This window comes from Myiozetetes cayanensis, unplaced genomic scaffold, assembly GCF_022539395.1.
Source record: "Myiozetetes cayanensis isolate MyiCay16 unplaced genomic scaffold, myiCay2020 scf1, whole genome shotgun sequence".
In the NCBI taxonomy this organism is placed as follows: Eukaryota; Metazoa; Chordata; class Aves; order Passeriformes; family Tyrannidae; genus Myiozetetes; species Myiozetetes cayanensis.
Genome location: NW_026086604.1, coordinates 19,025,231 through 19,052,713, shown reverse-complemented (window position 1 = coordinate 19,052,713; position 27,483 = coordinate 19,025,231). Strand labels below are relative to the sequence as shown.

Sequence of the window (27,483 nt, the reverse complement as noted above, 5' to 3'; positions counted from 1 at the left end):
AAAAAAAACCAACAACAAAAAAAAGCAGGATGAAGAATACATAGAAAATGGCAACACAGCCAGTGGTGGATCCAGGGCACCCACTTTTATTCTGATCCAAATGCAAGCCAGCTGTTAAGCTGCTCAGGCACAACAAAAAGCTGGAACCATTTTCCTATTCCTGAGGAAGTAACTGGCACCAGCAGTGCCACCAATCTGAGGCCACAACCCTGGATGTTCCTTGGGAAAGAGAACACAGGCTGAAGGGTTGTCTCGGGGAAGCTTTCAGGGCAAAGCAGCTGGGGGCTGTTTGCCATGCACAACCAGCAACGGCACACAGGAGGGGCTGCAGCTGTCTAGGGAGCATGACAGAGCTATGGTACTTCCAATTACTCCATAGGAATCATCCAGCTTTCATGTTTGGTATAAATTCCGAACTGCAGTTACAATATGAACAGTAGCACTTAGCAAATCAAACTGAAATACATACTGTGTTCAGACTCCAGGTTGGCTTTAATGGCAGACTGTCTTCAAGTACAGCAAGTATTTCTGCTCTGACCACCACATCATTCAGAGAGAAACGTTTTTCAACTGATGTGTAAGTTAACATAAAATAACTCTCCTTAAGATTGCATGACAGAATTCTGTAGAGTTATCTTAGGCAACTGTACGTTGTATTTAGTTGATAACCATGCAGCAGTCTGTCTTGTCTAGAGAAAAAGCTCAACAGCTAGACTGCAGTCCATACCACTTCTTGACACACAGGGACAGTTAGAAACCTCAGGTTAAAAACAAACAGAAAACCAACCCAAAACACAGGTTTCCCACTATCATTGCTTACTCCCTTTTCTACTTCCACATTTAATTACAGTAATAAATATTTCTTAGACTGCATCTTCAAAAACATAAGCTATTTTGTACATCTTAGGTGGCCTGTAAAACTCTTCTCAGAAGTCCAAATTGAGAATTTTCTTTACTTTCAAGTAACAAATTCATCAAGTTTTATAAACATCTTTTTAACAGAAGTTAAAAGTTCCTACCAGCTGGCACCTGTGTAAAATACACTTGCAACCCAAGGGCAAAAATCTTTCCTCCAACTAAAGGGTTTAAAAATGTCTGACTGCAGGATCCAGATGTCAGTGCATCGTTTCTGACAACCCTTCTCCTCTTTCTCCCAGTTTTCAAGACGGGAAAGTTAAAATAAGAAAGTAAGGACCTTGAAGAAATCAAGAGGCTCCAGTAACACAATACAGAAATTATGACCAGTTCATTACTCGATGCAGTTGGCACATGTACTTGCAGCAGTCTGCTCCACCTTTACATCGTGGATATATCTAAATGAAATCCAGTGCAAGAAAGCATCGAGGTTTCTGAAGACTTGTGCAGCCATTCCCTTAGGAGTCAGCACTACACAGAACTAGCTGAAGTTGAAAGGTAAGATTTTTCAAATAAACACCATTAAAAAAAGGAGCCAAAGGTTCTGTGACAACATGCAGAGTTGGGCTAGCCCATGCTGACTCAGGGCACTGCATGCACACGAGCTAAGAGACTAAACCTCTTCTGTGCACACCCATGCCTAGTGCAGGTTTGCTGTTTGGTGTTAAGAACTGAATCTAAGGTCATGCTCTAAAAACACCACAAATTGCATTTTAGCCTTCCAGCAACTTACATGACTTTCACCTCATACAGATTTATCAATCCCAGAATTTTTACTGTTTAACACAAAGCTGAGCCTAGAGAAAAGAAGGCTTCTCAAAGCAATCACATATACATCTATTTTATAGCTACCTGCCTAGTCCCTCCCAAAGTTAGCCTGAAAAACAGTAAAATCTACACAAAGTTTTATTGCAATCATACAGGGGATACATCAAGGGTCAAATACAACAAACACTATGATGCAATTTTACATTTATTAAACTACAGTTCAAAGCACAAATTTACACATTCTAAATACACTAAAACATCTAATGAAGTCACACTGGTCTCCCACTGACATTTGATATATCTGGGCGAAAGACAATAACTTTACAAGACTTTTCTAACAGGAATCCTTAGTATAAAAACTGTGTACTTGTATGTAAACTGTTGAAGAACCCAAGTGATGGGTTTCCATCTCCACTAAGTCATCCATTTTGTTGCATATTTAACGCTCATGGGTTGAATGAACTTGATTTTAAATTTGGACGCCATTATCTAACCCTCCCACCCCCCACTGAATTGTAGCTGTAGCTTGTTTTGCCTGGTCCCCATTAGCTATCACTATTTTTTCAAGTTTTGAAGAGAATGAATTGAATTCAAGATTGTTCCATTTCTTCCACACTGGAATGTTGACCAGACAAACTACAGACTTGCAACTGCAGGTCTAAATGAAGCGTTAATGCCTGTTTAAGCTGCAGTGGAAAAGCGGTCTTCTGGGCTCAGCTGAATGCAAGAAGGCACAAAGAAGAAGTTCTTCATCAATGTGTCTGAAGCAATTCCAGCATCTTGCATCTCATCCCTGCAGCAGAAAAGGTTGAGAGTTGTAATAACATTTTCAGGTACAACTTCAAATCAGAAACCAGCCTCAATACAGCACTTGAAGCCAAGTGCCCCTGCACGGCTTGGCCCCAGCCTTGGCAGGAGGGAGACCAGCTGTGCCAGTGCTTGGAGGACACAGGAACATCCCCACCCTCCACGGGCACAGCCCAGGGCCCTGCCTACCTCAGCACAGGAACAGGTTACCAAACTCACCATCACCACAACAGCATTACTGCCCTTCCTGCCTGCAGCAGCCATGCCAATCAATATCATACACAAGCTGCAGTTACTGGTGCTAGGAAAGCTCAAAGGTTGATGGCAACAGGAAAGGCTTTACAGCTACCACTGAACTCACAGGTGAGATTAGGTATTTTGCTTTCCTTTTTCATCCTTAAAGCAAAGTAGGTTTTATCACAGCTCTCAGTTTGGTCTTAGGAAAGTCAGAAAATAGAGACAAAAAAGTCCACAAGCTAAAAAGGCACATTGTTGCATTTTCCTATATTTGCCATTGAATGTAATTTATATTTGGCTGTAAGTAGAGACTCCTGAAGGAAGCAAAAGCAATCCGTCACTACTGAGACAGTTTTCTTACCAGTCACTGAAAGACATCATGTAGTAAATCAGTGGCCTCTGATAGTCGTTAAAGGTAGACTGTTCACCTAAGGTACCGGAACCCATATTATCAAAGATCAGCCAATCTCCAACGCTCAACTCAGGAAGAAGACAGTTTTCCACAATTTGATCAAGCTCATCACAGGATGGACCCCAAAGGCTGCTTGCAAAGAGAGGCTCATCGTCCTTGTATTTCTGTATGGAAGTGATCAAGGCAATTCAGGCTTCAGTTTATTAAATAAGAAAATCTTCAAACATATAGAAGGATAATTTAACAAGTAATATGTAATTATATATGTACAAAGTATTACATATATATTAATTAGACAAAGATAAGGACTATCTCTGAAGAATATGGAAAGACTCACCTTGTGAACCTCTGGGATAGTATTCAGTTTTTCAGACAATTTACTCGCAAAAGAACCATAAACACCATCATTTATGTAATATGTAAATACTGGTTCATCATCATTCCTGGTTTGCTCCACTGGAAGTAAAAAAAGAAGTTGTCTTGCATGCATGTTTTGTCATAAGTAGTCCTTTTGCAATCTAACTTAAGTCAGCTGCTTTCTCCTGACAAGGGGTTCCATATACACTAGAATGGGAGAATTACAAGTATAATAATCTGTATGAGACCAGATTATAAATTCAGTTATAACTTTAAATGTGAGGCTTAATAAAATTAATACTTTTAGTAATAATCAGTGCTAAGAATACAAGCCCAGAGAAGCAGCTTGCTCGATGACAGGGGTTTTATGTTCTTCTAACACACAACCTTCTAACACACCACCTGTGAAGCACCCAATAGAGGTTTAACCACTGAGAAGCCAAACCCAGTAAGAATACAAGGACTACCACATAAAAGGAACCGTGAGATACACAGATAACATATGGTCAGAACCTGGAAGGCAGAAGAATAAGGGAATGCATTAAATATATGCTGAGACAAACTAGTCTATCCCAGCTCATAGTGGGCAGTTCCATGTACTGATTCGCAACAGAAAATATAAATCCAACCCTTACCTCCAGAGGGAAGAAGTTTATCATACTCAACAGTCTTCTTTGCTATGATGTTCACTGCCAGGGTAAATGCAGATGAAACATAGTAACATCCAGGCTCTGCAATCACATTAACACCAGATTCCTTAGGAAAGTAGACATCCAGCAATGGCCTGATGACATGATTAACCTAGGAAATTGAAGTCAGAGGTAAGATCAACAAACTCAGCTTATGGTTATATGAGATATACAACCACTTTCAGTCAGCAACAGTTCCAGTCAGCACACCCAATACTTTCTCTGGTCCTCAATAAAGTGCCTTTACTGGAGATCTACAATTTACAAAAAAGATTTAAGAAAACTGGCCATTTTGCTAAACACAGAAGATTGAGAGAGTCTGAGTACTACCGTCCCTCCTCCCCACCAAAAGTCAAGCTGTGGTACACTCAAAACTGCAGCAGTAATTTCAATGTCTGTCCAGCACAAGAGATAATGTAAAATTACATATGAACCCAAAACAACAAGGAAAGGGTCCTTTTGTAATCAGTTCCAAACAGTGTCACATTAGAAACAGAATTCATTATCTAATACTGATGCTCATATCTTAAGCCAGATACTGGAAAATAGCAGGTACTTTAGCCAAGTAACAGAACTGTGAGAACTAAGAAAGTAAAGCCCTGTTTGCTGTTAGAAACTTCTCACTGCATCACTTCTGCTGTCCTGCCTTCAAGGAGTGTCTCTAAGACAACATAGCAGTGGAAAGAGGTTATCCTGTTTTATGTGCCACTGCATACTGAAGATGGCATCTAGGCCAAATCAGAGGCTAGCCAAAGCAAAGACAAAACCAAAACCTTTAGCCTTCACTTCTCAAGCAAAATACCAGATGTGTTTATCCAGTAGAAACAGGGTTTATGATCCAAAGCATCCTAAGCCACCCTGGTCCAAACCATGCAACAGCTGGACAACCACAGTCAGCCACCAAAAAACTTGAATTACTACTGCTAAGGTTGCTTTGGATAGTAACTTAATCTGTGACATGCTTAAATCAGCATTAATCCAGTGTGAACAGGACTAAAGAAATAATCACCTCCAAGGACTGATTACACTACCCATGATAAAGAATACAAACCCAACTATCGGGATCTTATGAATTACACTCTAACATGGAATTTACACTGGGTTTCAGCTATCAATGTTAGTTGCAGTTTGAAGGTAAACACTTCAAAATTAAGAGTTTCAACTTCCAAAACACTGCATACCTCTTCCAGCTGAAGTTCTGAGCCTGTGAAGCCCCCACCAATATCCAACATGTTCATCTTAAAGCCAAATTCTTCCTAAAATGCGTAAGCAGAAATGTAAGTACGTGAACAACTGTGATGAACAACTAACTGCAAAAATATTTGTTGCTCCTTACTCTGGCTGTTTTCTATGCATTTATACTTTTGAACGTACTTAGCAGAGTATGTCTAGTGAGGGAGTAAGGGCATAGTACAGCTCCACTAAACCTCATAGCAACAGCATTGGGATGTCAAGAGTGGCTGGTTACACAATTCTCTGCAAGTCCCACAGCAGCATCAACTCCCATCTTGTGGCTTTTGTTATAGTCAGACAGTATTTGCTGAACAGGGTGGTGCATTCCAACAAAAGACAGTTTTAGGAATTCATAAATTACGTGAAAAGACTACTACACTGAATTTGCACAAAGATCAGCAAGATCCTCAATTTTATTGCCCCCATCCGTGCATTACCAGTCACAGCTAATGCCCTGACTGCAGTGATAGGAGTAAAAAGACTCACAGGCTTCTCTCTTTAGTTTACAAGCTTCTCATACCACAATAAATGCCAGCATACATTTGTTCAATATTTTAGCCAAGCAAAAATGTCAGCTACATACTTGCAAGACAGATTTGAATGTCAAAAAGCCTTTACCAAAACTGGTTAACTAATTTTTTTTTATTTGAAAATAGCACACAAGGCTACTGTCTGTCAGTGGCAAGTATTCCTTAACCTTTGTCCACAATTAGTATGTTAAATTTGTTTTACCTTTACCACATCTCACAATGGAGTATTTGGTCCCTTACTACAAGTTCCATCTCCTACTATGGATTGATTTTGGAAACAATGTAGTTGGCTTGCTAATATGATTAGAAGGGATCTTCTACTGTAGCAATTGCATGTGTGTGTATAGATCTACTTACAGCCATGTCAAACACACACCGGGCATCAGATATAGCATGAATGTACGTTTGCAGATCCTTGCAAGAGCCTGAAACATGAAATCTGAAAGAAATAAAAACACAATTAATACACTGAACCATGTAGCTTTCAGAACAAATTGTTTCACCATGTAAAACAGCAATGGAAGCAACTGATTCCCAAGTGGTTCAAAACAAGCTTGCATGATAATAGAACTGTGGAAAGAATAAGCTCAGGAACTATTGCCTTCTATTCCACTGGATTTGTACATGAGAGCTGTCTCACTCTTAATGTATAAGAATGTCCCACAATATTCTCATCTTTAGGAAATAACATTTACTGAACTTTTCAGTCTACCCTATCAAAGCGGCTAAAACTTGTTCTTCACAGTGGTGGTTCCATGCCCAAAAGGCTGAAGTACTGCCATAAGTAGTCACTGAGGTGTTAAAACTAGTGCAAACGTGCCCCATGGGCTTCCTCGAGAGGAGCATGGCTAACAGGCTCCTGACAGACACAAATCCATCTGTATCACAACGCTCTCTGCTCCAAGCCTACTCCTCTAAGGAATGCCATTTTGAGGCAAAGGTCCCCTTTCAAACTTATTTGCATGAATCCATGCGTACCTTTAAATTTCATTTAAATGAAAGTAATACACGAGAGTCATATGATTTTTGTTAAAGTTGGTTAAGGCATTATAAGAGGCAGTACATTTTCTCAGTAGTATCCTCTAATATTTTAGTTTACATTCGTCATTTGTAATGATTATAGTATGTTTATGCTTTAATTTAACATCAATTTCAAACAGATATACATCAAAACAATTGTGGTTTAAGTCATCAAGATCTGGCTTTCACTTCTTTTTTACTGTCTCAATGACCCACCCTATTTGTTTGGTTGCTTTCCTAAAACATTCATGAGTATGTGGTACATTAGAAGCTGAGGGCAGACAGAACAATTCATGTATTTTTCTTCCATACAGTAAAGTATCTGTCAACATTTCAATTAAAATACCACAGATCATTTGAAAGATCTCAGAAGACTAGGATGCATTTCTGCCACGAGCAAGTCAAAAATTTAGGTATTTTGTCTTGATATGATCAGAGGGACAGAGGACCCTACTCTTAAAAATCTGATCCCATGCTGATCTTTTTCAAATTCTGTCCTACCTATTCCATGCTATATTAGCTTTTATCTGATAAGCTGTTTATTGCTGGAAAAATACAACACAAGTTACCACAGAAATTCAAGAGTACAGTCAGAGAATAGGAGAGGCTTCTAAACTTAGTTTTCATGCTGACACAGGATTTCTGATGCACCATTTAAAATTGCTTTGCTGTCTGTAAAAGTTACTTTGTTTAATACTCGTTTTTGTTTTTATATTAGCACTTTGCTTGCAAGCAAAAACTCGTGATTCAGTTAGTTTGTTGTTGTTTGGGGGTTTTGTTGCCTTTTATTTTTAACCCTGGAAAACAGTGTCAAAGAGGGAAAAAATTATTTTCTATTCTACATCTTGAGCACATTGTACAAACGTCTGCTCAGCCAGCAGAGAACAAAGAAGTTACTCACTTGACACCAACTATTTGGACTCCCAGCTCCTTAGCACATTCCATGAGGTGCCTACAGTTCTTCAGGGTGGTGCCAAACTTCATATTCATCTCCTCATCAGCAGTAATGTCTTCTGTGGCAATGTGCAGTAAGAGCCTAAGAGAAGGGGAAGATGATTGGGGCAGTTGGTTTACATCAGCAGCACATGTGAAGCCTGAAGACTGTCAGAAGTGTGTTGATTATGTTGTCATTACTCCAGCTCCATCGATGGATGAATCAAGGAAACCTAATAAAAACAATCCTGTACAGAGAAAAAACTAGCAATTAGGGGCTAAAACATGGAGCCAACAAGGACAAGGGATTTCGAAATGCAGCAACTAAGACTCTTGTAGCAGCAAGAGTCTGTTGAGTGCTGTAATAAAAGAGAATGTTACCTCCTAATAAAGTATAGTTCCTCATAAAACCAGTAAGATTGTAATATGATTTTTTCCCATCTCTGACCTCCTTCCTAGACAAGAGGAATACGTGGAGATTACCCTTAGGTCAGCCACATATCAGATTAAGTTTAACTCAGCATCTGGAGAACAGCAGGCTGACACACTGAAAGCAAACCCCAGCCGTATCCCTCCACCTCCTCTTCTGATTGAGCACATGGACTGGAGATGGGGTAGGGATGCCACTCCATTCCCTGTCCCTTCTTCCAGGACACTGTGGAGCAGAGAGGAAGCAAGTACCATATCTTACATTCTTATGCAGTGAGACATCCTCCTCCCTCTGTCTGGCAAACTGCAGTGCCAGTGTTGAGAGTTCTCTATGTTAAATTAACTCTTGAGTGACAAAAGCATGTCCACATCAAAACCTCTAGAGGCATACCCCCAAAACTCACCAGTTCAAACTGCTGTCCACTAAGGCAGTCACCCCCAAAAGATCAGTTAGTCACTCATGTGGTAAACTGAAGTGGTCACAATGTACATGCACACATGACAGACTGCACAGAGCAGTTAACCAGGGTGGGGAGCACAAACAAGCAGCAGAAGCTCTGTAGCCAAAGTGAAATAGCTCTTTTTAAGACATGCAACAAAGAGAACTCAGCCTAGCCACTGCAGAACACACGTTGGCATAACAGCTACTCATGACTTCTACAAGTCCTTTCCAAATGCCTTATGAGGTATTTAAATTGCATTTTCTAAACAGCAACAAAATCCTAAATTCTCACACTGGTTGCCCAGCAATCCTTTTTTATTTTAATTTATACCATTTCATCTTGGGAAACTGTGACTAGCCTCTCACTTCCTGCTTCTCCACTAGCACAGACAATTCTGTTCAGAAAACTGCAGTCAAACAATATTTTGTAAAGCATTTGGAAAAGTGTGTAGCTGTAACAAAATAATTGTTTCAAGTTAAAGAGTTTAACTTCTTGAAACATTAAAAAAAAGAAATCAAGTAAATAATACTATGGTTCGTAACCTCACATTAAGATTAGTCAAAACCCCTTCTCAAAGACACCCAGTGTTAAATTTCATTGATTAATCGTTATGGTAGGACTATAAACTGAATCAAGGTACTTTTTCAGTGCAAACCACTGAAAAAATGTAATTCTGACTTCTAGAAATCTAGTAGGACTTTTCTTCTTGGGTTTCAGCCAGTCAGAGCAGGGCTATAGGGTGATATGTTTAGGGTTTGGGGTTTTTCATTTTTAAGAAAGCATTTTCTTTTCTCACTCTTGCCTCTGCTAAAGCTCTTAGGACAGCAAGAACCTTAGCAGTTAAACTTTGCCTGGAAAAACCTAAAGGTACAATGAAATGCAACACTAAGCACTCCTTTCTGACATCTCTTCTTCCTTTAAAAAAAAAAATTGCAACCATTCCAGTGACTAAGACTTCGAAAGGCAGAAACATCAGCTATGAAAGGAGACCCACCCATTACCAAGTTTAGTGCAAAGTTACACAGATTTTAAGAAAGTGAGAAGGAGAATCACATCTTTCTAAATACCATTTCCTCAGCCAAAGCATATTGGCTTCATCTATGCAAGCATAATCCAGCCCTAAGAACCACAGACAGGAAGAACAAGGTGGTTTTGACTTTTTGAACTGTGCCAAGTAAGAGAAAGAAGGAAACTCATTGTAACTTCAGCATGAACATTAGAATGACCTAAATAAGATAATTCTAATCAAATGAGAAAAAAACACTTCCATCCAGTGAGAAATCAGACCTCTAGGAAATTTATTACAGCAAGTTGCAGTTCTTTTGTTGACATTGAGCTTCTTGTCCTTGTTAAATGGGAATTTCTGTAAGTATTAGACTATGGGCTCCTTGAAAAGAAGAGTTTGTTCTTCTGTAGCTTATGAAACTCCTCCGTTCTGCCTCCCCTCTTCACAGTTTCCCTGGCTCAAGAAAAGTAGGTATCCTAACTTCTCTTGCTGTGGATATTACCACAGGCAAGGTTGTCTGAAGTCAGCTGTTGGAATCATGGAAATAAATCACCATGAAAACTAACAAAAGACTAAACCCACAGGTGAATAACTGGTAAAGCACTAACAACGTAAGAGTCGGCTTTAGCATTGCCAAGGCTTTCAAATGCACTAAGTATGCCAAGGCCAGCAGTTTACAGAAAAAAACATTTATTGTGCATTTAACATTCTTTGCACAGGAAGTCCTCTCCAGTATGCAAAGCACTGACAGACTTCCATGAGGATTAAGTGCAATCACCAGCAACAGTAATATTAAATCTTGAGGTAGCCTTCAACAATCAAAACTCCCCCAAATAAACACCCTCCCCCCAAAAAAAACCACCCCAACCCTGCCAAAAAAGCAACTAGGTGAGATTACTAGGTCTTCAGATTCTGAATTTAGTAGAATCTTCCCAATTCTACAACTATGGTCTCAGTTTTGAGAGACGACACAACACTTTAATAAAGACTGTTTACAACCAAGGGCTTTGTAAAGGATGTCAGGAATTCAGTTTCTCGAATGATGTTTGTGGGAAGCTATACCCTGTTAATCACTGGAAAGCTCTGTAACATTCACTTAGGCTCTGACTCCAAATTACTTAAAGGTATGGCCCACAGGTAGGTATTCATATGTGAGGGATGTGATGTTTAACGACTGGAGTGCCTATCAGTCCAAGAGACCATGATACATTAGCAGCAATAAAATTCTCATATTTAACAACTAGAATATCAGCTTTGATCATTTCTCTACAGAAAAGAGCTGAGCTAATACTGAAGTGACTGAAAACAGAACTGGAGTCAAATTTCTCACTGTTTTAATGGTGCAGAAATACCTGCAGGTGTATTTAACAGACTTGCAGAGTATACCCAAACCCAAGATGGGATCCAGAGCACATGGTCGTTTGCTGATGGTCTCAGCCCTGACTTCAGTCAGAGACACTAATATCCAAACAGAACTTCCTGAAAACAGTGAAGCCACAACAGAGCACGAGGAAGATGTACTTGCAGATGATGAAATGCCAGGTTTCCGAGCTTTAATCACTGAAACCTTTACATCAAATTTGCCCTATGAAATCAGTTTCTCCCAAACCAAGAGCCTTACTATTATATGAGTAAGTTGAGACCCAGTAGGGAAAGCTGCAAAGAAGCTACCTTCAAAGGAGACAGAGAGCAGAAAACCAGACACAAGTGATTTATATTAAAGAAGCCATGTACTTGCTTGCCCATCAAACCACCCAGAATACAGGCAAAATTAGGTCTCCCCCACATTAAAAGTAAAGCCAGAATTGACACTCACTTGGCATTTGGATGGTTACGTGAAATTTTCTTCAGCTCAATATCATTGTCACAAGTCATGATGTTTATCCCAGCCTTCGCTGCGTACTTGAGCTGAGAAGCTTGCTTGCAAGGATTTGTATATATGATGTTTTCAGGAGAAATGCCCAGGTCCTGTACCAATGCCATTTCAGACTGGAAAACCAGGAGGATATTAGAGTTTGACAAAGTCCAATGCACAATCTTTCCTGAATTTTTATTAGATGCTCTCTACTACTCCACTGAACAGTCAAACAAAGAAAAAGCTATCCACTCTTTCTAGGGCAGAAGCATAGATTTTCAACAGCCAATTACAAAGGAATTCAGGAATTATTTATAATCACGGCACTTAACACCAAAAAGATGATTTGAAAACTGCAGGCACATGGAAGAAAATAAGGCACACAGGTAAGAAAAACTTACTTTGCTGGAACATGCAAAACCAATGCCAAGGGTTCCCAGAATTTCGAGTACACCTGGAGTAGAATTGCATCTTACAGGATAAAATGGCTTTATTGGTGCCATCACGTTCTGCCATTGTATGTTATTTCTTACAAGCTTTCCAAGATCACCAACATAAAATGCCTTTTTTCCAGTCTGAAAAAGGAAGAATTGGAAAATAAAATGTCTGAATTGTCAGTTTGCTGCCAAACAAACAACCCAAAGTCTTAAAGGATTATGTACCTTTTCACCCTGCTCTTAACTTTTAGATTTGACTGTGAATGTTGCTTTTGTTTTTACTTTCACCTAGCAATTTGAACTCTTAAAAAAATAAAATCAAAGGGAATACCTACCACTTCAGAGATATTATGAATGCTAGTTAGACAATATTCTGAGATTCCTGAATAAAAGATTCTACTTAAATGCCAAATGCTGGTTTCATCTAAAAATACAGATTAGTGTTACAAATCTCTTCCAACTTTTTATTTTCAGAAGTCTGCAACTATTTAGAGGAAGAAAATCCACTGCAATGAAAGCTTCCACAGCCTCAGCATAATTTATAGCTTATTATACAAGAAATAAAATCTAGTGCACTAATATTATTTTATCATCTAGCTAATAGCTCATTTTACGGAAAATTTGTTTGGTAGTATTCAATTCAGGAAGTCAAATTTGAGACTGTTTTCCACATCTTGTGAAGCATTTAGTTCCAACAGGATTTTAAGAACTAAACTCACTGTGCTAAAGGTTGCAGAATCAAGTACATAATCTTTAAGAAAATGCACAGGCACTCTTCTTGAACTGTTAAGTCCCCCTTGTGCATCTGTTATACCACAGTCTTTCTCAATATCAAGTCATGATGTGGGTATAGTGGATCAAAATGCAAATAGATTATTCTATATTTGTTTATAATGTGCACTCAGTAAAATTCCTGTAAATGAATGGCCTACCGCATATCAATTAAGGACCAACACAAAATATATGGTTGATCTGAATTAAGACTGTACATCAAATGTTAATTCTAGCACTTGACTTTCACAGATTTGAAACCATGTATGTCGTGGCTTATTGTATACAAAGTCTTTTTCTGTTTAAAAAACACAAATAGAAATTCCATCGGGTGGAAGCATACTGACCCCCTGTACGGGTCACCAGCAGGAATGGGATCTGGAGCTTTAGATCCATGGCACAGGCCTCTACCCCTTGAGCTAAAGGAGTAAATGAAAGCAGCAGGAGGCAGCTATCCTCTGTGAGCCAGCCAGTGGTTGGAGACATGACATGTTGCCAGTAGTTTACCTATTTATTTGCTAGACAGAAAAAGAATATTAGGAATCAGGATTTGGGAATCCTACACCTGAGTTCAGAAGGCCATGGAATTTAGCTATTTGCTGTACTACAGTTGAGCACTTGCACTTGAACATTATTTCTGATAAACCAAGGGAAAAGTGAACAACTCTAGGTATGGCATACCAAGGATACAGTATTTGTTTAATGAAACCTCTTTTTAAAGTTTGCTCTTTCTACAACCTCATCTACAAAACAAAGGCTACATCTTCTTGCCTCCTACGAAATGAGTGAAGCCTTATTCAATAGAATTACTATTGTATTTACAGAATTATTCAAGTTTCTTCCCAGTTGGTTGCTTTTAGACTAGTTTGACTTGACAGGTAGCACCTCACAATGTGCTCACACCTACGTTTCCAGTGGGGAGAAAGGTAACTATAAACCACGATGATCCACAGAACTTTTAAATGTGGCTTTAAACTGGCTCAGCATACATATTGGTCTAAACTTTGCCATATTTTTACAGAAAGAACAACAACTAAAATGGTTCTAACTCAGTATATTCACTTGCCCAATTTCAGGTTCCTGGTCTAAAATCCATTGCTAATAAAAGCTCTTGAAACAAAGAGATGGGAACCTGTATTTAATTACATCAGCAAGACTACTTTCCTGCTAGCCACACGCAGGGAGTTGTTGCCTAAATTTCCCCAATAGAATTCTGCCCAAAGCAAGTAAACAGCAAAGCAGCAGAATTAGAAGAGCAAACGACTTTATAAGGTGAATGAGGCTTAGCTGACTGTTCCTCTGTTGCTGTCAGTTCACCAGTCCTAAACACCTTGACCTACTTTGAAGACTTATGGAACTAAACCAGAAGATTTGGAAAGCCAACTTACATGAGTATGTTCATAAATACAGTTGTCAATAACATCTGCAAGAGTTGCTCCTTCATCCAACAGACCAATGGAGTAATTTGCATCCTCAAGAAATCCTTTCATCTCAGCCGTATTCCACAAAGCCGACAGTCATAAACCAAGAAACACAAGGGATGGGCTTCCAAGCCTTATATCCGGGTCCTTAAATTATGCAACAAACTGTACAAAGAAAACAAAAGTCAATGGAAAAACAGGCACAAAGCATACTATGCCACTATTTAAAAATTAGTTCTTTCTACATCTGATGTCCTACAAATAGGAACGCACACACCCTCTAAAAAAAAAAACCAGATAGTTTTTTACTCTGTTCACCCTCCATTTGCCAGGAATACGGATAAGTCACATGCTCTTGGCGTTAAAATAGCAGAACTATTTTTCTAATTAGAAGTGTTGATAGAAACCAGAAACATTAAGGTTGAAAGTCAAAAGCACTTCATTAGTTAAGAAGAAAATTTTGGCTTCAAATGGTCACAAGGCCATGGTATTAATTCCGTCTCATGTTTCATCCACCACCTCCAGACAGTTAAAAAAATCCACAATTTGTAACATTAAGTTTGGTTAATGTTGTCAACAATATGAACAAAGTTACTTTTGTTCAAGTTAGTACTAAGATAACTAAGCAGCAGTTGCTCCTGCTTTTCATTACACCAAATAACGGGAGAGGAGCCAGCAGGGTTTTGTATGCTTTCTGCACAACTCAAACATGCCCCCTATGTTTCTTAAGAGAGGAATTTACTGCCAGGTGAACTGAACCTAGTGGCAGCAAGAATCTTCAGTTCTACTCAGAAGCTGAAGGATAAAGACAAGTATGCTGGGTAAGAAATACTCATCTCACAGGTGTAATGAGTCATAAGCTTATTTAAGTGAATCCTGGAGATCCAAAACAATCACAGAAGAGCAAGATATTATCACATTGATGTAAGGATTTCATTACAGTTACAAAAACAATGACTAGGTGGCAGACACTGTAATAACAAGAAAAAATTAATTAGCCAGTCATATCTCCGTGTGAGAGTAACAGCTAAAACTCCTTAAAAATGGACCGCCAAACAAAAGACAAGCCTGTGGAATAAATTTCACTTCGAATCACTGAAACAAACACGAGCACCACAGTTGTGTTCATAAAATATCCATGATTTTCAGAAGTAGGTTTAGATAATTTTTTTCCCCCCGGGTAAGAAAGGCTGGCATCAGTTTTTTACTGGTAATTTGGTAGAGCTCTGGAATATTCAAACCATGAAGATACAAAGAAAAAAGCCTAAAAGCGGAGTTTAATTATGTTAACATTTTTTTTTTATACTATGACCTAAACAGTCTAATGCTTAATGACATTTTAAAGTACTTTATGCATCCTTAGGAACTCGTTGGTTGTGTAAACACATTAAACTTTCCTTCTACAATAACAATAACAATTCTTTTACTGTATTCTTGCAAAAATAGTAATACCAAGGAGAGGAATAAGCACAACCATGGTGGACACATGCAAGAGTGAAGTGATTTCTATTTTCAGCACATTATTCAAAAGTAGTGGATCTGCTAAACATTCAAACCCCCCAAGTTTTTTAAACTTTTCATGGCACAGAACAGTGTTAAAGAAAATTTTTCAAATACATTTTGCGCTGCATCTAAATCTACAGATTCTTTCATGACATCTAATATGTCCTTTGGCTTCAGAAGAAATTCAAGAAAACTCTGTGGCAACATTTTGACACAGAAACTGCACAGTATAAGCTTCTATGACTCCCCTTCTTTCCTCTCCCCACTCACGCCTCACCAATACATATTGTAAGTACCTGTAACTGTTTGCATGTTGGAAGCCACTGGGCTGGGAGAAGCCTCACGTCTGAGCTCTCCATTGTTTATTCAAGTCAGACAATTTCTGTGTTTGTGATCTCTTAATAAGCTCTTAATTCCCTGATACATTGTATAAACCTGTCAAAAAGTCTGCAAGCAAAACTAAAGTATTTAAGGAATTGCTGTATATACAAGGGTACTACTCAGCTATTTTTTTTTTTTAATGCTATAAGCCACTCCCTGCATTCTAAAGTGTACAGATAGTCAAGAGTCCCTTCCACCTTGATCTATCCTACTGGAAGGTCTCAGAACACCCACTGGAACCAATCACAGCACTGAAAAGGTTTTCAGGCTCACCAGACACCCATCCACCCAGCAGGCTAATTGCTTGTACCTTGTATTTCAAACCGAGCAGCTCAGTCTAAACACTTTTCCTCTGGGTGTTCATCTGAGTTACAGTGGAATAGATTTAAGCTAATTGTGTACTGTTCTTAAAAGAAAGCTTTTCGTCATAGATAATAACTGTGGTGTCTGCAGCTTTCAGGCAGAGATGGCGCAGAAGAATGTTTTCCTCCAAAAGCTGCCCTTTTACTTTTGGATAGACTGTGTGGGGAGGAGGGGGAGAACTGGTTTAACTAAAGCAGGGGGAGAAGAGGCTTTTTACCACTAACTCACCAAATACAACAACAAAAAGAACACTTATCTAGTTAGTTTGGATGAAGATTACTTCCTAAACCAGACTTGTCTCCTGTTCACTCATCCAAAAGCACCTTAAGAGTCAAGAGGTAGGGACCAAAAGGAATATATACTAGCAGAAATTTAATGAATACCTTACAACTAACCATTAACAACCTAGCATAACCTCTCCCAAGCTGCTAAACAGCAATTGCTTTTCCTAAGCACATCCAAGACATAGCAGCTTTTCCATGTAGCAAAATTAACATAGTAAAAAAGCTAACATTAGGCTAGCGACTACTATCCCATTTTCCCTTTCTGGAAGAAATTACACTGTCTTGTTGAGAACAGGCTAGAAAGAATACTGTACAAAGAATACTGTACAAAGAAAAACCAGATTCCTAGGAGCACTGCTACAACACCTCTACAAAAGAGTGGATATTTGAGCAATGTTTTTTTAAGGGATTCATACCTTACAGCACAGTTTGGGACTGTGCTGTCTCTTACTCTGTTCTGACTGGTATCCCTCTTGAACGAGAAGAATCAGTGATAAAATTTGCAGAAGGAAATCTAAAGGGTGGTTTAGGAGTTTTTTTTAATATCTCTAAGATGAGTCAGAAATCATGACAGTACAGAGTTCACTCCTTGCTGGAAGTGCTGACTTGCTGCAAGTCATTATTTGACAGACTTGGTGTGGTAACACCACCCATTTTTGCACCTGAAATGTTAGTCTGCACAGTGCTCCAGGACATATATTTTAAGGCAAACAAAAGCTGTCAAGTGGTATGAGACTTCTACACAGGCATGTAATTGCTTCCTTTGAAGTAAGCGTTACATCCTCAGGCTCTTTACGGTTTAACACAATGACTTCCCAGATGAAGAACTCTTAAGATAAAAGTGTACATATTTAAACACTGCAATTAATGCAGACATCTGGAATAAAACAAAATGAAAAAGCTCTGAAAAAAGACTAAACACATGCTTGTCATATGCAAGCATCCATAACAATACAATTTTCTTTTTTTTCCTTTACACTGTCAGAACTACATACTATTTGGCCTAAAAAACACACCAAAAAAACCCCCCAAAACACCCTTAAGTTTGTTTCTTTCATTAAAAATTTCCTCTGCAAACGACAAAGTCCCTGCATACCAAACAGGCTCCTAGTAATGCCTTTCAACTCCATGTCTTATTAAACAAAGTAAATATTTACGAGATTAACAATTATGATTATGTAAAAATCACAAAGAGGTAAAAATACATTAATCTCACATTCATTACAATACCAGTTCTTCAGGGGTAACAGATCATAGAAGAAACACTTTGTCACCGACACTGGCAATTAAGCACAGAACAGGTAAACTAGAGAAGTAGAAACATGAGTTCCATGTTTTCAGTGCAGAAAATGCCTATTTATAATGGGAGCATCTCTTCCAAAAAATATTCCAAGATGCCATTTCACCAACTTGCACCCCTGTAAGTCAGTCAGCTGAATGCAGCCACTGAGACCAACTGACAGCAATGCTGAAACAGGTGTCTTTTTGCATTACTCAAGTTACCTCTCAGTAGAAATCCACTGGGGGTCATGGAGTACCTGTACACCTTAGGTTAGCTGCATCCTCCCATCCTCTCAGGAGCATTCCACACAGTTAAATGAGCAATGTAACTTGAGCAATTATGCTGAAGTAAGCAAGCAAAGGGGGTAGATAGCAAAAAATAATGCCCCATCCTATATCTTCTATAGGAACCACGCTTTCAGGAACCTTCCATGTTCTTGAAGTTTGAATATGTTTATTCAGAGCCAATAATCTCACAAAGCTTATAAAAAATTTGTACTCTGGTAAGGGCACATAGATTTCTGTGGTGTACCAGACCACCACTTCTCTTTCACAGCACTCGCTTCCCTATCCTTTCTTCTTACTTGCTTAGTCAGTGTTAGTATTTGGCCTCCCCACTGCACCCTAACACTCCAAACTCCCAGCTCTCCTGCTCCCCAATTACAACCCAACCCCATTTAAACAAAGTTAGGAGAGCTTTAAAGGTTAGCCAGCCCAGATAGCTACTGCTTCCACTTTCAGACACACAGCTTGCTAATAGATCAGATTTCCATTGCTAATTCCCATCATTTCCGATAAACCGGATGTGGAAATATATAAAACAGATTTTTAAAGGAGCAAGACTTCAGGCCAGAGCTGCTAGACTGCTCAGGGAGTCAGTGCATGAAGAGCAAGACATAACCCCAAGTTCTTCCTTAGCCAGTGTAATACATGGACAAGAGTGGGATAGAGAAAATTATAAAAAGGAAGCAAGATTAATGGGAATGTAAGTACACCTTCAGATAGAAGACTTTTATTTGAGTTCCATCAGAACATAACATTACAGTTATATTTAAAAGCTCAATTGACCTGTTTCCCATTAAATCACTTTGCAATTTGAGCAAGACTCAGAAGTACCAATCAGATGGCTAACTTGCATCTTAGCTGTATTTGAGGAAATTATCTGTGTTTTAGCACACCAAAACAGGTACAGATTCCCTGGCAAACACTACTGCTACCTACATCACCACTACCCTCAATATTGATTTACTTATATTCGTGTACAGTATATTATTACTGAACACATAATAAGATCCAAGCTCAAAATTAAGACACATCACCTGAACATTCAGCTGCAAATACACCAAATCTGGTGGCATTTCTGTTCTAGGACAGGCTATACCTTGCACTATTTGCCACAGCACGTGACTACCAGTTAGAGAAGGAAGATCTCAAAGAAAGTATCAGAACAGCTTCTCCTCCAAGAGTAAAAACTTCTGTCACAGTCAAAATTCCCTCCAGAATAGTTTTCTAAATTAAAATGCATTTACAGTACATTAAGATTTTCAACTTTATTCACTCCTAACAATTCTTCTGCCTTTCCTATCTAACTACTTTACTTTATTCCTGTTGAAGTACAAAATGTCATGCAAGAGTTCTACCCATATACAAGAGTGAGCCAAAACTCAGAAGCTGAACAGGAGAAACAATTTTCTCAATATTTAGCTTATAAAAATCACACCTAAAAATTAACAGTGATATTCAGAAAACTTTCAGTGTTAACTGAATTCACTCGAATAGAGTATTAGACTAAACCCAACCACATATATGCAGTTAATTCAGTAAGTTCCAAACAAAACAAAACCAACGTACCCTCTGGAGATAAAGTCAGAAGTTACAATAAACCAAGCTCATCCTGTGCCTCTGCTATTGTGGTTTTTTCAAAGAGCAAGTTTATCTACATTAAGTACTTTATTAGGAGACATACTAACACACAACTGGCATTTGGAATCCTTGTGGTCTGTAAAAAAGTACCTGGACCAGTAAGATGTACTTAACCATCCTCAAATTTTACATTAAAAAGCATTATATAATTTATGGGTACTAAGCCAAATGAAAATGCCTTCAGCTAGACAGGAAAAAAGTAATACTGTACAAATACTGTAAAGTCAGCTTAATGCAGATATCACAAATGCATTTAAGACTATTGTTAAAACCTACATAAAGGTATTTTAACTTAACAGAACATGATAACCACACACATTCCAAAGTTTTCTGTGTTCCTTAAGATCAGCTAAGTGCACTCATTTGTTTTCAGTTATCGTGGTCTGGTTCTTCTTTAATAACTATTTGCCACTTCAAAATATAAAGGCATTTGTAATTGGCACACAATTTCCATCCAACACTAAATTACACATTCTACTGTAGCTCAGCTAGAACTATTTGTGGAAGTGGATGCTAATTAGCAAATAACAGAGATAAGCACTTGGGAAGGCACACCCTTCATGATCAGCACTAGTTACTGTTTACCAGAGCAAATTTTAACTATTGCACTATAAAGTACCCTAAGAAATCATATAGTCTTCAGCACGTCATAATTTGATGTTAACAGTCATGCAGTCCAATTCATGACTTCAGAATTACCACTGAGAGACTGAACTTATTTTAGGATTTCTGCAGCCAACACCCCTAATTCAGAAAAGTAACTATTTACCTAGTTTACTCACACATGGTTCAGTCTCTCAGAACTTTATCAGATAATTATATAGAGAAAAGTGTTAGATGAATAAAATTTATAGTCCCCCACCAAATGAAAGCCCCATGTAATTTTGATAATCTACATCCACACAGTTATCTTGCTTACCAAAAAGCCCATACAAGTTGTATTTTTGGAAGTGCTAATCCTCCCTGAGTACAGACAAAGAGAGACTTACATGGACAAGTTAGGAGATGGAACCCTACTATCATCAGCTAGGTTCCCAAGGTGGCTCAGCGTTGAAGTCGAACTGTTCTCTATAAAGCACTTCTCCTAAGCCCTCTGGATAGTTGTAAACTTGATCAGAGATTTTGCCCTGTAGGAAAAAAAATGCACACAAAAATAAATTTCATAGCCAGAACAGAATAAAAGCTTTATCTTAAAACATGTAACAAATGCCTCATCAGTGGTGCTTTGAAGAAGGCTTGCAACACCCCACCATGAAAGTTTATAATCACATCAAGCAGCCGGTGTTCACGAGTGAATGTAAACTCTGAGCCACAAGTCAGATATACCAAGACCCGCTAAAACACATGAAACTGCTTGTTTGTACTAATCTTTCACAGTCTGAACTGGAAGATTTTCAAAACTAATGGCAAAGAGATCCTGCTATGGGGTAGTACATCTTAATACTGGACTACCCTCCCAGAAGTGTTTTTAACCCTGTAACCACTGCATACTTCCTCTCCCCACTTCATTTCTATTTCAGAATTCCCTTGCCACGTTCTTTCTCCCTCTGCTGTGAATGAACACAGCATGTGGGTGAAAAAGCTGCTTGTGGGTGAAAAATAGTGCTTTATATAGTGAAACTGAACACCACACAGACAAATCCAGAAATGAGCAAGACCATTAAAAGAAAGAAACTTATGCTTGCCTTTAGGAATGAGGAAACATTTCAGGTGGCCCTTAAAGGTTATTACACACAACACCAAAGAAGCATTTTAAAGTACAAGGCTGGTTCATTTAAATTCAGGTAAAGCAATCACACAAATATGAACATAAAAAGGAAACATTTATTAACCCTGTTGAGAAATTATTCCTCCTAAATGGAAAGATAATTTTCATGGAATTAAATACACTACCAAACTGGTCATGTGTAAACCCAACATACAACAAAGTTTCTACAAATTCACTGTGGTATATGGCATGAAACCTGGAATGTACCAACCTACTGTAAAACTCAACCTTTGCTCATCTCATTATTTAAATACTACATGGACTGAACTACAAAAACCTGACTTTGGGGAATCACCTAACCCAAAAGATCATCATCTCAACCACATTAGTTAAGCAAACTGCTGAAGTGTACTTTTCCACTTATTCTTGCTATTGGAAAACTAAACTAGCCCACTCTATAAAGTACTGAATAAAAAACAGAATTAATGCAACTTGAGGGTAACTGTTCCACAGCAACTCGACAGAGCAGTCTGTTCAGCTTTGCCACATAAATTAGCATTTGGTAGCACACAGCATTAAAAATAAACCTCAATGCTTCAAAATTAACTGAGATATTAAGAAATTTTGCCGGATAGAATTAATATATATGCCTTTTATTCCACTGAAGCAAGAGTTACTAAATGTTACTACATTCAGTTCTCAGAGTATGCTCACAACAGTTTTACAAAAGGGAAGTGTTGCCAGCTTTTAAAATTAACTAAATAGCTCCAGTACTTCCAGTGCTGTTCTGATCATACACGAGAATTTATATAAGTTTTCCAGTGATTGTGAATTAAGTTTACCTTCCAAGCCAAACAAATCATTAAACACAGGTGCTTCTAGGGAGAGCACATGACCTTCAGTGCAAAACTTAAAAAGCCATGCTTTAGCCAAATATCATCTGCAGTATTATTCCAATAAATATTCTCACATGTCCCAAGGAAAAAAGTGTGCAGTGAAAGCTCCTATGGAGCTGGAATGAAAATTGACCATTTTCTGTAGCAACAGACAACTATGAGCTGTGCTGAGTTCTAATTGTCCTTCAGAATTTCTTTTAAATGACAGTTACTTATCTAAAGGATCTACACAAACATATACAAAATAGTCTGACTGCTCTCTTTTGTGCAGGTTTGCCAATTCTAAACATTCAGAGAAAAACAGTACAGTATGAGCCTTTCCAATCACAGTCATTTCAGTCTGCTTTAACCAGCACAAAGAGGGAGTTTGCTGTACTGTGGCAGAGCAGCGCTACCATTTTAAGTACCAGAAGTGTGTTAGATGTCCATAACCCATAAGGACAAACCCAGACTTACAAGAACTGCACGTCATCAGCAACAATGAAGCATCCATTGCTTAAGGGTCTTAAAGTAGGTATAAAAGCATTCTTTGCTAAGCAGCGAGCTTTAAGTTGTAGGAATAATCAGCAAGGCAGGTCTGCCTTTTAATACTCAAGTGACACCCACATGCGTGTATTCATCTATCATCTGTTAGCGTACTAGCAAGCGCCTCAAGTTTGACTACATCTCAAGCAATAACAGTAGTAGTAACTCACCTAAGGGGAAAAAAAACAAACAACACATCACCCCTCAGTTGTCCACAGTGTATAGTTTTGCGAGAACAACGGCATCCCCACAGCAAGCCTTGAGTATCCAGGAGGCCACCTAGGGCCAGGCTTTTTCCAGCTCACAGGCCCACTCAGCCCTCCTTATCTGATGCTGACCAGCCTACAAAACCAGGCATCAATTCATTTTACTTGAAAAAAAAAAAAAATATTTACTGCATCGGTTTCTGAAAAGAGACCCTTTATTGGCCTGAGCTAAAATATCCATGAACGAAACCCTAAAAATCTAGAATTATGATGACCTTCCACATTCATACCAAGTGACAGACTTGGACGCAAAAGTTACTCTGGTCCACAAAAAAAAACAAACCAGGTATTTTTTGAGTTACAGTAAGCCTTTTCCAGATCAGGGACAGGATACTGTAGCTAGGCAATCCCCAGGGGGGAGCAGGTCCTGAAGAAAGAACACGTCCCTGAGGAGTTCTCATCAACCACACTCTTGCTCCTGCACCTATAACATTATTTAGAACTGAAATTTACCATTATACCCAAATTAGCCCATTACACAATTAAGCCTCACTCTCAGGGACAGGCTTAGTTCTCTTCCAGAGCACTCTGTCTCTCCTTTAATTGGAGAGATGGAATCATTTCCAGAGCATACAGCCCAGCACTGCTGCAATGACACACCTGCAGCAGCCTTCCAGCACAGCGAGCAGCGAGAGGCACAGGCTGCTGGCCCAGGGGCAGGCTGCAGTGCTGAAAGGCAGCAAGCCTGCCTCTTGCCTCCAGTAAAACTGTCCCCAAAGGAGAAACATCCCCACTGCTGTTCACCACCAAACAACACCCCTCCCCTCCAAGAGCTCCCCCACTCCCCCTTTTTCTGTGGTTTCACAATCTTCCCCTGGAGCTGAAAGCCCAGCGGTAGGGATGGGGGGCAGCAGGCTGGCTGCAGGGGGGTCTCAGCCCACAGCAGGCAGAGCAGGCAGGGAAGGGAGCTCACCACAGCCTGAGGCACACGGGGAGGGGGCTGCCTTGTCACAAGCATCAGCCACAGCAGCAGCAGCAGCATTGTTCACACGGTGACAGGAAGGAAAGAACTAGACTGGACCAGTCCAGACTGGAACAAACCCCTCCTACCATCACCATTATTCACAACCCCCACCTCTTCCCCAGCTCCACTGCCTCCCACATTTATCCAGGAAAGAATAGCGGGCAAGTGCAGTATCCTCCAAGACAAAAATCGAGCAGCCAGGGAGGGCAGAAGAAGTGGGACAGGTCTCCCCTCCAACCCACTGCCATGCAAGACACAGAGTCACACATCTGACTAGGTGGGTAGGCAGGTCTACGTCGCTTTATTAGACGTCACATGGTGTTTTCATTTAGGGTGGCTGTAACCGACTGGGACCACACAATCAAATCCTGCTCAGTCACCAGAGACAGCTGCAGAGGTCTGAAACACAGCACTCCTGCCTACAGGCATATGTCAGCTGTGCAGGATTTTGCACTGCAGGAGATGCACTTCAGAAAGGTTTGAAAGATGATTCAAGCTCACTTTCTTTCCTCTTCACCACAACCAGGTTCCCCCCAGCACAGATATACATCTTCTTAGACTTGGAATAAGCCCAGACAGATGACTGGAAAAGACCTGCAGTGCTGTTTAGTACAGAGCATTCTCCTCAGCCCTGCCAGCTGCCCCATCATCCTGCACTTGCACCATCCCCCTTACACATGCGTGAGTCCCCCACTCTTTCATTGTGCTTTCAGGTCCCCTACCACCAAGAACATACGCATCTGCTGATCTGTCACCACTATAACCAGTTATGGACACCCCTTCTGAGTTCTCACCAAGCAGGGAAAAGCACTGCAGCAAGCATGCACACACACTCAGAATACCCCAATAATCTCATGCACATTCTCTAAACACACACATAACCAGCAGCTGAGGAATAACTGGACTCTCTTCTCCATACTTTCCAAAAGTCACTAGTACAGCAGTGGCCAACTGGACCACAAAGCGCTGGCAGAGGCAGCCAAGGAGGTTGAGTCTCAACTAAGAGACCTCAAGGCCTGCCAGCACCAAACCTGCTACTGCTACACTAACAGACTGACCAAGGGGAGGGTGAAAGCCCTTGAGATGACTAGCAAACACCCCTGGCAAACGCAGGAGGCTGCTAAAGGGAGGGAAGGGCTCCATTTTCACATGCCGGGGGACCCCACAGCCCCTCCGCGTGAAGGCGACTTGTCCCGTCATCCCAGCGCCTGTCCCGGAAAGCGTCACTTGTGCAATGCCCTTACAACTTGCGCGGTGCCCTGACAGCTCCTTGGCTGCCACCGTGGTCCTTGGCGTGCCCCCTTGTCCCCCAGTGCTGAGGGGGACAGGCGAGGCCTCGTGCAGGCTCGGCTCAGGTGAGGGGGAAAGCGGAGGACGGCAGCGGGAGCCCGGATGGATAATCTCGCTCACAGAAGCACAACATGGCCCCTGAGATGCAGGCGAGGAGACGCCGCGGCCATGCCACCAGCACCTTTACAGCCTATGCTCTCGTCACCTTCCCCGGTGCCGAAGCCCGTCACACACACGGCCTCTCTCCCCGGGCCCGGGGGAGCTTCCAGAGTGAGGGTCACCCGCGGGGAAGGGACCCGCCGGCACCCGCGCCACAGCCTGCGCTCTCCAGCCTGAGCAGCTGCCACAGGGCACCAGGCAGCCCCTTCCCTGAGCGGTCCAGGCGAGGACGCCGCTCAACCCCTGTCCCAGGCAGGGGCGCCCCAGGAGCGGCAGCAGCGCCCGCCGGGCGCGGGTCTCCCGCCGCGGGTACTGCCCCGGCTGTGAAGGGGAAGACACCGCGCAGCCCCCCTCCGCAGGAATCCGCCATGTTAGGGCGGCCGCCGAGCCCCCGCTGCCCGCGGAGCCGGCGGACCCACCGCCCTCCCCCGTCCCGGGGGCTGCGGGAGAAGGGGGCCGGCGGCGGCGCCGCAACGCTCGCCCCGGTACCCGGCCCCGCTGCTGCCCCGGCACCGTTCGCACGCAGCGCTGTCCGCCATGTTAGCGCGGCGGCCGCTGACCCTCCGCCCGCCGCCAACGACACCCTCCGGGGCGCGGGGGTCCCGCTGTCCGCCCGCTCGGCCCCCGCACTGCGGCCCCGCACCGCCCCGCGCTCCGGGGGACAGGGGGAGCTCCGGCTCTGACTCATCCTGCCGCTCTCCATCTGCTGCCGCCGGTCGCAGCCGGTCTCGCCACACGCCGCCGGGTGGAGAAAGGGCAGCTGGAGGAACCGGCCCCATCTCCAGCCCTCCCCGCCAAGCACCGCAAAGGCGGCGGTGCTGACCGCCGGACGCCCCTCCGCCCTCGCCGGGCGCCACGGCCACTGTTCCCCTTCCCTCCCTGCACCGCCCCAAGCCCCAGGTCGGGCAGGGGAAAGCTCCTGTCGCTCCCCCCAGTCGCCGGTGTCCAGGGGCGACCCGGCCCGCTCCGGAGCTCAGGGTGGGCGTCGCCGCCGCCCCCTCCTCCCGCCGCCTCCCCCGCGGGCGCGGTGAGAGCCCCGGGACCCCCGCTCCGGTACTCACGTGAGATAACGGCCCGAAAGATTTGGTAAATCGTCTTCTCTTTTTAGGCGGAATTTTTAAAGAGGGATGTGGGAACCTACAGCAGAAATACAGGCGGCGGCAGCGGCGCCTTCCAGGGCCATAGGCTGCGGGGGCGGCCGGCGGGGAAAGCGCAGCGCGGCGCTGGGACCGGAGGGCACAGGCGGAGAGAGACAGAGCCGGAGAGCGGGCCGGGGGCTGCGGCAGCGGCGGGCGGAGGCGGGAGCGCGGCCAGCGAGCGGCAGATGAACGGCGAGACAGGGCAAGAAAAAAGAGACGGCGCCGGCAGCGCTTTTATAGAGCGGGAGGGCGAGGCGGGACCAGCGATAGCGTCACCGCACCGGGGGCGGGACCCGCCACCGCCCGCCCCGCCGGGGCGCGATGGGAGCGGGGAGTCACAGCCACGAGAGGTGGGTGCGTGTCCCCCATGGGGCTCTCGTGTCCCCCGCGGGGCTCTTGTGTCCCCGGCGGGCTGCCCGCCCCGGCCGGCACCGAGGGTGCTGCAGGAGCAGCCAGGTCTTTGGGTAGTTCCTGACAGAAGGCGGGGCAGGGACACCGCCGGCATCCCCTCAGGATCCCAGGCAGGCGGTTACCCCCA

At 42.0% G+C, this 27,483-nt stretch overlaps 1 protein-coding gene across 1 annotated transcript; it reads right to left on the bottom strand.

Moving 5' to 3' along the window:
* Positions 1–473: 473 nt before the first annotated feature.
* On the bottom strand, positions 474–27,150 carry AZIN1 (antizyme inhibitor 1). The gene is made up of 12 exons (XM_050307266.1): positions 26,868–27,150; positions 20,988–21,125; positions 14,231–14,428; positions 12,036–12,209; positions 11,596–11,768; positions 7,870–8,004; positions 6,306–6,387; positions 5,367–5,441; positions 4,132–4,297; positions 3,477–3,595; positions 3,089–3,303; positions 474–2,476 (listed from the first exon to the last, which is right to left on the bottom strand). Exons 3-12 carry the CDS (start codon positions 14,330–14,332, stop codon positions 2,365–2,367), a joined length of 1,353 nt encoding a protein of 450 aa, XP_050163223.1. The 5' UTR covers positions 14,333–14,428; positions 20,988–21,125; positions 26,868–27,150; the 3' UTR covers positions 474–2,364.
* Positions 27,151–27,483: the final 333 nt, after the last annotated feature.

What these genes read in the sequence shown, in the direction of transcription:
- AZIN1 (XM_050307266.1), bottom strand. Translation starts at nt 14,332, where the DNA reads ATGAAAGGATTTCTTGAGGATGCAAATTACTCCATTGGTCTGTTGGAT. An exon ending in GTTTTGCATGTTCCAGCAAA is followed by an intron (nt 11,769 to 12,035) that starts GTAAGTTTTTCT and finishes CTGGTTTTCCAG; the next exon opens with TCTGAAATGGCATTGGTACA. An exon ending in TAAACTTCTTCCCTCTGGAG is followed by an intron (nt 3,596 to 4,131) that starts GTAAGGGTTGGA and finishes TTTTACTTCCAG; the next exon opens with TGGAGCAAACCAGGAATGAT.